At 41.2% G+C, this 12,716-nt stretch overlaps 1 protein-coding gene across 1 annotated transcript in view; it reads left to right on the plus strand.

The window, feature by feature from the left end:
- Window positions 1-6,745, plus strand: part of skia (v-ski avian sarcoma viral oncogene homolog a) — a 69,860-nt gene extending 63,115 nt beyond the window's left edge. Inside the window, exons 6-7 of the mRNA XM_083675581.1 lie at window positions 1,366-1,596; window positions 2,567-6,745. Coding sequence (XP_083531707.1) covers window positions 1,366-1,596; window positions 2,567-2,758 — 423 coding nt within the window. The 3' untranslated portion in view covers window positions 2,759-6,745. The remainder of the gene's footprint in view (window positions 1-1,365; window positions 1,597-2,566) is intronic.
- Window positions 6,746-12,716: the final 5,971 nt, after the last annotated feature.

A 12,716-nucleotide genomic window follows, 5' to 3' on the forward strand; every position in this document is an offset into this window, starting at 1 on the left:
TTCCAGCTTTCCCACACTTTACTACTGTGCAAGTGATGGAAAGAGTTCAGAAATGTGAAAGTACATGCGTTAAAGCAACTCACACAGAAGTACTTTAACTCAGATGACCGGCTGTTTACCATGACTTTGCAACAAAAAAGAAAAAAAAAAGGAGCGGATGTTGCTGCAAAGCAGCAGACCAACTTCCATTTTTATTTTGGTCTTGGAAAGAGACCAAGAAGTTCCGATTTCTAAAACGCTGACAAGGAACGGCGTGTGTGTGTGTGTGTGAGTGTGTGTGTGTGTGTGTGTGTGTGTGTGTGTGTGTGTGTGTGTGTGTGTGATGTACAGAACGTGCTCCCTGAGAGTCAGAACATTCTAGGACGGCAGCATTCCGCTCCACTTACGCAAAGTCGCTGTCTGAGGACAAAAGAAATGCTAAACAAAACAAACAAAATCCTCTATTACTAAAACAATGGTTGGCAGATATTGAACAAAGTAGTCATTTTCAACGGACACAATGAAATTGGCATCTCCAATTTACTGCTAACCCTGAACTACCACTGACATAGTGCGGGGGTGTGGGAAGGTGTGGGGAGGTGTTGGGTTGGTTCTTTTCATCCTATTTCTACGAGGTAACAAAGCTTGATGACTGACACACTGGTCTTGGCAGTAAGGTTTCTGTGAGAAGGCTTCTGTGTAGATGGGTGTATTTCGTATTTCCACACACACACACACACACACACACACACACACACACACACACACACACACACACACACACACACACACAGAAATCTGTTAGTCTCTCGGTTTCAGAGAGGAAGGAAACTCACTTGTGTGTGCCCTCATCTCCTTAACCCTTGCCTCGGACCCCCTCTCCTCTTCTCCTAGTTACCATAGAACCACAAACACAGTGCTTCATGCTTTAACACCCATTATACAACAACTTCTATATGCCCTTCTGTTTAATAAAACAGAAAAGGAGTGAAACAGAGCTTAAGATGATATTGGTGGTGAATCGTAGCGCATTGTACTGATGAATGCTTTCAGGGCACATATACCTTCCTGGTGACCTTTCTATGATAACATCTATCGATGTTCTGGAGTCACATTTACCCTTTCATGCTAATACCGATAGCATGCTCATCAGCGAGCGGTTACTTTTCCTCTCAAAAGGATGCTAATACCGATAGCATGCTCATCAGCGAGCGGTTACTTTTCCTCTCAAAAGGATGCTAATACCGATAGCATGCTCATCAGCGAGCGGTTGCTTTTCCTCTCAAAAGGATGCTAATACCGATAGCATGCTCATCAGCGAGCGGGTTTCCTTTTCCCTCTCAAAAGGATGCTAATGCTAACGTTCCTTCTCGTTAACCTCAACAGGAGCTGGAGTTCCTGCGGGTGGCCAAAAAGGAGAAGCTGCGGGAGGCCACGGAGGCCAAGCGCAACCTGAGGAAGGAGATCGAGCGCCTGAGGGCCGAGAGCGAGAAGAAGATGAAGGAGGCCAACGAGTCCCGTGTGCGTCTGAAGCGGGAGCTGGAGCAGGCCCGCCAGCTCAGGGTGTGTGACAAGGGCTGCGAGGCGGGCCGTCTGCGCGCCAAGTACTCGGCACAGGTGAGGGGGCAGGACACCCATGCACGCTCACACGCACACACGTACACACGTACACACACACACTCAAATCAAGTTCGTTCATGCACACGTGCTCCCAGGACAAAAACACTTGCATATACTGTACAGTGCACACACACACACACACACACACACACGCACACACACACACACACACAGGCACACACAGGCACGCATACAGAGACAAAGACACACACACACATAGGCCATAGTAAAAGTGTCTTGTCTCAGTCAGAGTCATTGCAGCGTTGCTGGCTGACTCCGAGGCTCAGCGTTCTCATGGTGAATGGAGGGAAAGAAAGAAAAAAAAAATGTCCTTCTCTTCTCTCTTAAATAAATGGGTGTAACCCAAAAGAGCACAGACACATGATCAGTGCTAGCCCAAAGAGGAAACAGGAAGAGACATCTAGTTCCTCTGAAGCATCATGGGAAATGCAGATTAGACAAAACAAAAGGGAGGCAGCCTCTCGAATGGACTGTCTCTCGTTTCCCTAAAGAGGGATTCACTTTCCAGCCTTTTCATCAAAACAAACAAAGTGTATTTGAATGAATGTTTGTTGAATGTTTGTGGGCTTTGGAGAGACACAGCTAAGTTAGGACTGTCTTCAGACTTGTGTCTGGGCTTAGAGGTTTGAAATGGGGGTGGAGTGGGTACAGGATGTGGCTGCGGTGTGTGCTAGCTATCTAGAGTGCGCGCGTGTGTGTGTGTGTGTGTGTGTGTGTGTGTGTGTGTGTGTGCGCGCGTGCGCACGTGCCAACAATGTTATTCAAGAGCCTCAAGTGTTATTCAAGACATGACAGTATTTGGATTCCTATCACAGCACCCACACTTGCATTCTAGGAAAAACACATCAAGAGACACACACACCGTGACTGAAATGCTAAAAGCAGGCACACCTAGCGCCTTAGCGCCTTAGCTCATCCTCCTGGGGGGTTTGTGTTTGTGTTCCAGATCGAGGACCTACAGATGAAGCTCCAGCACGCAGAGGCCGACCGGGAGCAGCTCCGAGCGGATCTGCTGCAGGAGCGGGAGGCCAGGGAGCACCTGGAGAGGGTGGTCAAGGAGCTGCAGCAGCAGCTGTGGCCCAAGTCAGGCGCCAGCGACAAGGACACACCGACCAAGGACATGCCTGCCCACAACTAACGCCCGCCCACAACTAATCACCCCCCCCCCCCCTTCCCCCTCCACCACCCGCTACCCGCCAGTCCTACCACCACCACCACCATCATGCCCTGCCCCCTGAAACAACACAATGACCCCCCCCCCCCAAACCAGAGACAGAGATGACAGAAACAGAATAGAAAGAGCAGATCTATATGGATCCTCTACGTGTGCGTATCCATCCTTACTAAAAGGACTGAGTGCTTGGGATGCATCCTTGGAGAGCGACAAAAATAAGTCATACTCGAAAATGTGTACATGGACCAAGGGAATATGCGTTACTAAGATCAGCACTGAACACACCCACTCCTCCAAGAACTCAGAATTGGATTGGATTGAAAAAAAAAAAAAAAAAGAAATTGATATATAGCACAATGTTTGGTTGTGCCTGTATTTTCCTCTGAAAAGAAAACTGGGAAACATTTGACACAGACTTTTCTATGATGAAAAAGATGATAATAATACAATATTAGAATATGACAACTTGTTTAGAGCCTGTTTAGAGCCATACAGTGGTGGGCTGTCCAAAGGCAGAGGAGCCAAGCAGGAGGACTGGACTCTTCCCACGTGCCCTGGCAGGTTTTACCGCTCCTTTCCCCGTGAAGAAGAAAATTGGAGGATTTCATGACGTTATAAGCTATTTAAGAGACTGCATAGCGATATGTAAAAAAAAAACTAAAAACTTTTTCTTTTCGTTTCTTTGTGCTATCGGAGCCTATAAAAAATGTAAGAAAAATATTAACAAAACAACAAGCAAGACAAACTATCACCAATGTCACCGTGGTTTGTTGGTCTAGAGGAAGCCGTTTGGATCCATTGAGGAAAAGTAGCAAGTTTTCTAAAATTTTTACCAGTCCAGAAATAACAGTTTACTATGGAATGGGTGAAAAGGATTGCATTGGACTAGTTCTTTTCTCTCTTTGGAATGGGCCCGGTATCTGTATCTGTATTTGAAAAAAAAAGTGTTGTGTTCTAGGCACCTTTTAGAATGAGCACTTCATTTGAATACTTACAACAATTTTCCCCACATGTGATGTTCACACAACACACACAAACTGCACACATACTTGTCATGATGTGTTTGCGCGCATTTGGGTCAAAACCCAAAATCTGTCTTATAAAGATAAACTTTGTGTTCAATTTGTAATTGTGTACAATCTGAAGGCCAGATTCCTTGTACACAAGACCTCTGCCAGTGTGTCTGGATTGTTGACTGTGTTTCTTTCTATTCATTTGATTACTGAGAGTTGGCATGACCTTGCTCAAATAAGATCCAAAAAAAAAACGTTTTTGAATACTATGATTTTAGGGCTGAAAGTGGCGCCTTTAGCAAGAACCACAAAATGTTCTTTTTAATTAAATTATGGTATGTAAATATAAATATATGTTGTTTTTTTACTTTACAATAATGAATCGCACTTTGTCATAACAAAATACTGTTATAATGCATTATACTCACACTATTGTCTTCAATCTTACTTTGGAGAGGAAATATCCATGACAGCAACAATAGAAATCCAGTAAGCATTTTATTAATTATATGCAACTCATTTAAATGCAATGTAATCATGTGTTATCACGGCGAAATATTGTAAATAAATGAGAGAGAAAAAAGGGGTCTACATGCTTGCTTGCTGATCAACAGTTTGAGGCTGTTGAAAAAAATCATATTTCTTTTTTGGCAATAATCTTTTTGCTTTTGATAAATTGACACTCATTGACAGACAGACAGTGGGATGTAAAAGTGCTAGAAACAGAAAGGCTTGGGCGCCCAACTCTCCTAAAATCTTGGTATTTATTAAGAAGAGTCTAATTCATTCAAATTCCAGCGTGTTAAACACAGTCAATGGGAGGCATGATTATCGGGGTCCGAAGACACATTACACATATTTACCCGAAAACTATTAAGATTATTAAAAAAAGACATATATTTTATAAATGCTCCGATTACACAGTGGGTACAATGCAATCAGAATGTACATTGTGTTAATGCTATTTTCCTTTGGTTGTTGATGTTGTTGTTGTTGTTGTTGTTGTTTTTAATGTGGGGATATTTTTATTGCTTGTCTTTTATGTTCCTTTCTCCAATAGAAAACTCATATATTTTCTTTCATATGCATGAAATTTGAGAAGGTTTGCCATACATATAGTCATTATTGGGCATTGATACTGTACATGTAAGGGTTTTATTGTGTTATGCAATATACAGCAAACTTGTCTTTTTTAGAAAAAAAAATCTCATTTTTAAAGGAAACTAAACCTTGTTTTATTACATAGTTCGGAAAAGGAACTTCACACATACAAGCGCAAAACACAACCTGAAGTTCAAATGCAATGCTGGACAACCCTCAAGTGCCTGAAGGTGGGCAAGAAGGTTTCCAGAACAGGAACACTGATGATGTAACCGTTGTTGCTGGCCTCTGTAGGGACATGCTGAGAGTCACCTCCACCAGGGACGCAGACGCTGGAGACAGAAGTCAGTCTAGAGCTTTCTCCAAGTTCTCTGTGCACACATCCCTCTTGGCAGGCTTGACTTGACCACCTTGTTCAAGCTATCCAATGCAGCTCTTTTTCAGTATTCCTTAAACAACACTGTTTACGGCAGAACTTACATTTACTCTTTTGAAAGCAGAAACAATTGAACGACTTGCTATTGCTAAAAAATATAAGTATAAGGCATTTTGAATGACAGCTTTTATTCATTCAAAAATGTTCTTTTGGAGATATGCATGTCAAACTTTTTTATAGAGATCAGAACAGAAACCATGTGTATACCATAGCTATGCGGTATTCTTAGGTTACTCTTAGTTGTAGATAAAGAGGGCCTACCATTTTTACGTGATTTGATTGGTCCATAAAAGGTGGACAAGTCTAACAAAAGAATCGGGCATTATGTCGAAGCCCAATGTCTTAACCAACATTAGAAAGGGCAATGTTATTGAGAGACTGACACTGAGTCTGTGACTTTCACAGACCGAAAATTGGTACATTTTATAGTTGTTTTTACACTCAAATGAAATGATATGTGTAGTTTCCTTTATTCACGGTTTTCTACAAAAAAGGGAGAACATGATGACATTGGCCCCTTGCTCTCCCACGTAAAAGAAAAAAACGGTTAAATGATTTATTATTTTCTAAACAAGAACCATTTTGCTAAATGGAGGACAATAAAGCAGCAATAACAGTACATATTAATAGACAAAACTAGCCAGTGTGAAGATTTAAAAATCAGAATTTACAAATGTAAATAATTTTTCATTTACAATATTGTATTATATATGTACATGGTGTTTCCTTTTTTCAAAAAGAAATCTTTTCTTATACAATAGCTGTCTTGTTTTTTTGAGTTTGTGTTTTAACCAAGAACATGTTTCAAAAACAATTATTGCAGTGCGTTAGAGAATATTCCCTACATAAACATGTTGTTTATCCCATTATTTTCATCTTTTTTTTTTTTTTTTTTTTTTTTTTTTTTTTTTACTGTAGAGTCTTTATATTGAATGACTTTTTTCACCAGTTCATATATATTTTTTAACAATATATTCAATATCAAATAGTGTACCTACAGGTATGATATGGTATGGTCACAAGACTACCGCCACCACGCAGATTTTTTTTCCCCATCCTCATGTATCTTTTTAGCCCTACGCTGCTGCTAATACTATATAAACTTTACAATTCTAGAAATATTTTTATGTAAGAGGTAAATGTATGCTTTCTCGTTTATTAATGCCGCATATACAGTATGAGAAAAAAGCTTGGCTTATTTATCTATTCCCTCCTTTCCCTCATCTTTTCGCGCCTTTTTCCACCTCCCCCCTTCATCAACACCCTTCCCTTCTCTCACGACACGGACTATATTGTAAAGTAAAGGACTTTATGAGATTATGTTTGAACATAGCTATGCTTATATACCACAGTGACTGAATGTACAGTGTATAGATGCATTACCAGAAATAAAGTTGTTTGTCCAGATTAAATGACCCCGCTTTCTTCTGTTCTGTTGTTTGTGTCTCACTGGAAACCATCCATTTACAACCAACAGTTCCATACTTATGCTTGTGTGGGTATGCCTTATATACTTTATGTCAAAGTTACAATATCAAACGTTTACTGCAATACTGTAGCTAAACTGAGTAAGTTTTAATAGTCACTTACCATTCTATCTTTAAGCAGAGGTCAGAGTTAGTTGAAATGGTTCTTAGTTGATATTTATAACATGTATAGAGCAACATGCACCATGCCCTATCCATGCTGTGTACTGCCTTCTCTAGCTCTCCCAGCTGGGATGGAGCCTTTAACTCAACTGTCTGAGATCGTCCTTCAACTAATTCATCAAATTTAGCAACTTCAAAGAAGAAATGGGGGCATTACTAAGTTAACATAACTTAATTTGTTACAAAGTTAACGTATTAAGACAAATAAAAACCACTCATATCCACTCATGCAGAATCATGGCAGAATCACTTGCATGCTTTTGGTAATATGGAAATGTTTCATAATAATGACATTTTCATCATAAAATGTATCAAATCAAATCATACTTTATGTAAAGTGCATTTTACACAGGCTCAAAACACTTTAAATATCATGTCATCACAACAACAAAATAACACAACAAAATATCAGTAGAAATGTAGACATATGACAACATAACCCATATAATCTAGAATAATATACTATAAACACTGACAAAACTACAAGAATATTGACAGGGCTAATGACAATGGGGGAGGAAGAGTTTCTACGGGCAACTGTATGCAGAGCCAAAAAGGTAACCCTTGAGGTTGCACATAAAGGGCAACCATTTACAACCAGTTGCTCTGATGCCCACAGTGGTTGTCACAGTGGTTCTCAACCTGTTTGGCTCACGAACCCAAACAAATGTATGTAAGACCTGCGGACTTCATCGTTGCTCCCCAGCATCTGACCATTGCATCTGACAACCGCACGCACACAAGCAACGTTATTATCCATAACGTAAAGTGAATGAATAAACAACAGACTGGTAGGTTACCAAATAGGCAGCTTCTTAGTTCTCCATAACTCAGCTTTGTGGTGCCCCTCACACTTGTGCTCTCAGCAGCTGAGGCTGAAGAGGCCTATATGAGACCAATGTTTTTATTTCCAATGACTGAGAAATGTCGGCTCTGGATGTGTTATTGATGTGTGCATTGAATGTGAGTGACTTTGACAATATCATTTGGTACAACACTGCAACCGTCTACTTTTAATGTCACACTGTACCTGATATGAGGTGTCTCTGTGCTTTGGAACATTGTAGGATAATCTCTGACTAGGGAAAGATCTTCATAGAGATTTACATCATTCACACTATATTTATGGATTGTATCACCGAATGGGAGCATGTACACTGAGAAGGGGATAGAGCCCTGTGAAACACTGCAGTTAACTTTGGTTAACTGTCAGCTAAATATGAATGGAACCAGGAAAGTGCATCACCACGGAGGCCAACGTAGTCTCCTAATCTCTTCAAGCGAATCGGATGATAAACAGTATCAAAAGCACTGAGGTCCTGGAAGACAAGACATGAAACAGTTAACTGCTATCAGCTGTAATAGATCATTTACAACAATAACTAGTGCTGTCTCTGTTGAATGACGGGACCTAAAACTAGATTGTAGGGTCTCAGAAATACCATTTGTGGTAAGAACATTTGTCAAATGCTGGGCTACAGCTTTTTCAAGGAATTTGGATAAAAATGGAAGGTTGGAAATTGGTCTGTAGTTCTTCAGGTAACTTGGGTCAAGACTAGGCTCCTTCAGAAGGGGTTTAATGACAGCCAGTCTAAATCAGTTTGGCACATAGCCTGAGGACAAGGAAGCATTAATCATTTTCAATTCTTTATTTAGCTTGGTAGGAATAGAGTCAAAAATGCAGGTAGACGTCTTGGAGGAGGTGACTAATTTAAAGGGTTCCTGCTAGGTTATGGGTCTAAAACTGTCATTACACTGAGAAGAGGCATCACTGTACTGTATATACTGTCATTCTGTTTAAAAATGACTAGTCCAACAGCTGTCTTAATTAAAGCTGAACCACCTTAACCCCTAGTACCACCTCAACTCCTAGTACCAGAGACTGAACCACCTTAACCCCTAGTACCACCTCAACTCCTAGTACCAGAGACTGAACCACCTTAACCCCTAGTACCACCTCAACTCCTAGTACCAGAGACTGAACCACCTTAACCCCTAGTACCACCTCAACCCCTAGTACCAGAAACTGTTTTTTTAATTCTAGTGGCATTGTGATGGCTTTTCATGGAGGCTCAGCAGTGTAAAGATGGCTTAAAGTCAAGGGTGAACTCATGGACTGGTTCATGTTGTGTCAGTATATAGAGGGGTAGCCATATTTATTTATTTATCTCTAATAGGTTCAAGGTTAAAGTTAATGAAAAGAAACTACTAAAACAGGATGAATGTGCTCTATCTGAAGTCGACTGGTTTTGTGTAAGTTTAGCAACTGTGTTGAAGAGAAATTTGGGATGTTTCTTGTCTTCAACGAGTTTGGAAAGATAGGATGATCTGGCAGATATGAGTGCAAGCTTGGATTATCTTTCCAGGCAAGGCAGATCACTTCCCACTTTGTTTCATTCCATCTGTGTTCCAGTTTTTGTGTCTGCTACACGACAGTTTTTTCTGCAGGCACACCATTTCCTTTAAGAGTGCAACATAATCGAGAGTGTCATTCAGAGCAGAATTGAAGCTGTCCATAATCTGGTTGATTGAATGTGCATCCACGAACTCAGGGAGATTGTCTATGAATTTAGGAGAGGTCTCAGGTTTTAAAGAACGAATAATAACAGTTCTAGGCTCCGTTTTAAGAGACTGTGTTAATGTACATGTTAATGAGGAAGTGATTAGACAAAGCAGGGTTTTGAATGGAGACCAAAATAATGCATCTGTAACTTCAAAACCAAGAGCTAAGATGTAATATGTGTTTATGAGAGTGAGTAGATGTAGCCACATATTGTGCAAAACCAATAAAAGTCTAAAATGGACATGAAGGCATTTTGTAGAGTTGTCAATGTTGAATGTTAAAATCACTTACAATCTGGACTTCTGCTATAATCACAAGGTTTTCCTCAAAAAATCAATAAATTCAACAAAACAAGTTTGCATACGGCCCAGGTGAACTGTAAGGTAACAGTTCAACTAAATGAGACATTTTATCACTCCTACAGAGTGTGAGGGTTCATTCTGAGCTCAACACAACAACAAACAACCTTTGCTTTTGCTTCATCCTCTTATCCGTTCTTTGCACACTGCTACAGTATGGTTACAGGCCAGATGTGGAACACTGACGATAATTACTGTGAATAACTTAAAAAAGAAAATCCCCGGGAACACTTAGTGGAAAGGAATGCAAGAGAGTTCTCAAGGAACGCCCACGCGTCCTGACAATGTTCGATGTAAACATTCATTAGTATACACACATCACCACGCTTACCAGACGTGTGTGTAGCCTTGCTCTGAGCTTTAACGTACCTCGTATACTGTGTGTCTGTACTGAAGAGCTTCTGGTGTAAGACATTTTGTAGCTACTCTAGTTTCATAAGAAGTCATCAGACTCATCACAGAACCTGGGGTATAGTCATGTCGTTTGGCACGCTTTCATGTCTTGCTTTGAACTACGGGTATTCAGAGAGAATAGCTGTGGAAGCTTCATTGAAACAAATAAATGAGTACTGTATATCTCTTTGTTGGAGCCTTGAAGATAGTAAGATACCAAGCTGTGTAGTGAGCTTAAATACATCAGGAATGTAAGAATCAACAACTTAACAGTGGTTAAAAACAAACAATGTAACATAACATATCCAATTGTTAGAATATGTACCAGTAGTATAATCAGTTATATGTTTAAATGTTTATGCCGTAGCCTAGCTTGGTCATGCCCCCTATGACGTGACTTGGCTCAGTCTAGCCCCGCACCCCCTGCCCCCCCCCCCCCCCCCCCCCCCCACACACACACACACACACACACCATGCCCCGCCCCGCCCCGCCCTGCCGTCAGTCTGATCCCCGCTCCAGGCCCATAATTCCCCAGGGCATCTGGCCGGCCAGAGGCGCTGCTCCTCGTATGGCCCACATTCCGCATGGTGGTGTGGTCTCCCGTCAGACACTGCACTTATCTCCCCTGCACCGGGCTATTGACTGACCCAATTACTACAGTCACATGGACAAGCAGAGGGCCCCGCGGTAGGCTCATTAGACTCTGGAGCATCCCTTTCTCTGTCTCTCTCTTTCTTTCTTTTCTCTCTCTCTCTCTTTCTCTCTCTCTCTCTCTCTCTCTCTCTCTCTCTCTCTCTCTCCCTCTCTCTCTCTCATGCATAGAGATTGTCTTATCTAATTAATTTTGTTTCTACCAATTCAATATTTCACGGGTTTCTTACCAGTTTTTGTTGTTTTTAACATTATCATGCAAGAGATAAGTGTGTATTGTTCATAACGTGTTTTTCTATTTTTTGGCATGACAGGGAAATTAGCCATCCCAAAACATTGCTCTGAGCTTTAACGTACCTCGTATACTGTGTGTCTGTACTGAAGAGCTTCTGGTGTAAGACATTTTGTAGCTACTCTAGTTTCGTAATAAGTCAACCAATAAGTCAACCAACCACATGAGTTTGGATAACTGTAAGTTCTTCTATGCCTTATACCTTTTCAATCAGCTGACCTCTGAGCTCCTCTTTCATAGTCAACACAACAGTGTAGCCACAATCACAATACGGACTCAAGAATGATCCTCCATCCTACTCTTTAAACACAGAGATTGCCATCTTCTCGTACAATCTCTATGTTTATATATTTGAAATCATAAAAAGACATTTAAAAAATGTGGATTTCATTAAATTCAGATTTCAAATGTGTAAAAATCCCAATTATGGGATTGTGGAATGAAGCATAATAATTTATGTTTTATGAGATGCGTTTTATGACAATGAATGTTTTATGAATGTTTTATCTTTTATAAGATGTGTTTTGTGACAGTCCTTCGGAGTGCATATGTAGGCTCATCTTTGTATATGTTGATGACATGTTGAAGGTTGATGGAGAGTTGTATCTATGGGACCTGATTGTATGTGTGTATGTTTGTATGTGGGGGGTAGGGTCGGGTAGGGTGATGATTGTATGTGTGTGTGTGTGTGTGTGTGTGTGTGTGTGTGTGTGTCTGTGGGGGAGGTTCATTGTTTACAGATAGTACTACAAGGTCCTGGCCTTTCTCCATCTCGCTGGCAAGTCCCCTGCAGCCCGATAGATCCATTGAAATCTGCCACACACACACACACACACACACACACACACACACACACACCACCACAACCACCACTCACTCACAACCAACCAACGCACAGGTCATCGCCCCGCAGGCAAGGTTCAATATTCATGGGTGACCACTGCCTTTTACCATCTCAGCTTGACAAAAATGATCACCGTCTATCACCATTTCTCTTGTCAATCTGGCAGGAGTCTGCTCATCATATCAGCTGGGAGCACCATCCTCCCTGCCACATGTCACATTGATGAGGCGTACATTATGTCATCCGGTCTATGGCCACTACCCAAGGCTCGGGGTTGCCAAGGCTTTCTAGAAACCGATGCAGAAATCTGTCAAGATTTCCCATGAGATGTGCTGGACTGACATGTGACTGGAAACAGATAAGAATCGAAATTCACACATCCTCTCGTAGGTTAACATTCGAATTCCATCAGTGTCGAGTGTTTGTTTAGCAGTGCACCGTTGAGGAGAATGTCCTCCCCTGTTAATTTTTTTCTTCTTCTTCAGCTTGGTTTATTTGTGAGCACAATGTTTGCAAGGCCAACCAGCCTCTGTGGCTCTGGGACAGAATGAAAGGAAGACTTTGTTTCCTCTGGACGTGTTTCCACCCAAGCGTGGACCACCACTAACAAGCCCTACTCA

This window comes from Argentina silus, assembly GCF_951799395.1.
Source record: "Argentina silus genome assembly, chromosome: 8".
Taxonomy (NCBI): domain Eukaryota; kingdom Metazoa; phylum Chordata; class Actinopteri; order Argentiniformes; family Argentinidae; genus Argentina; species Argentina silus.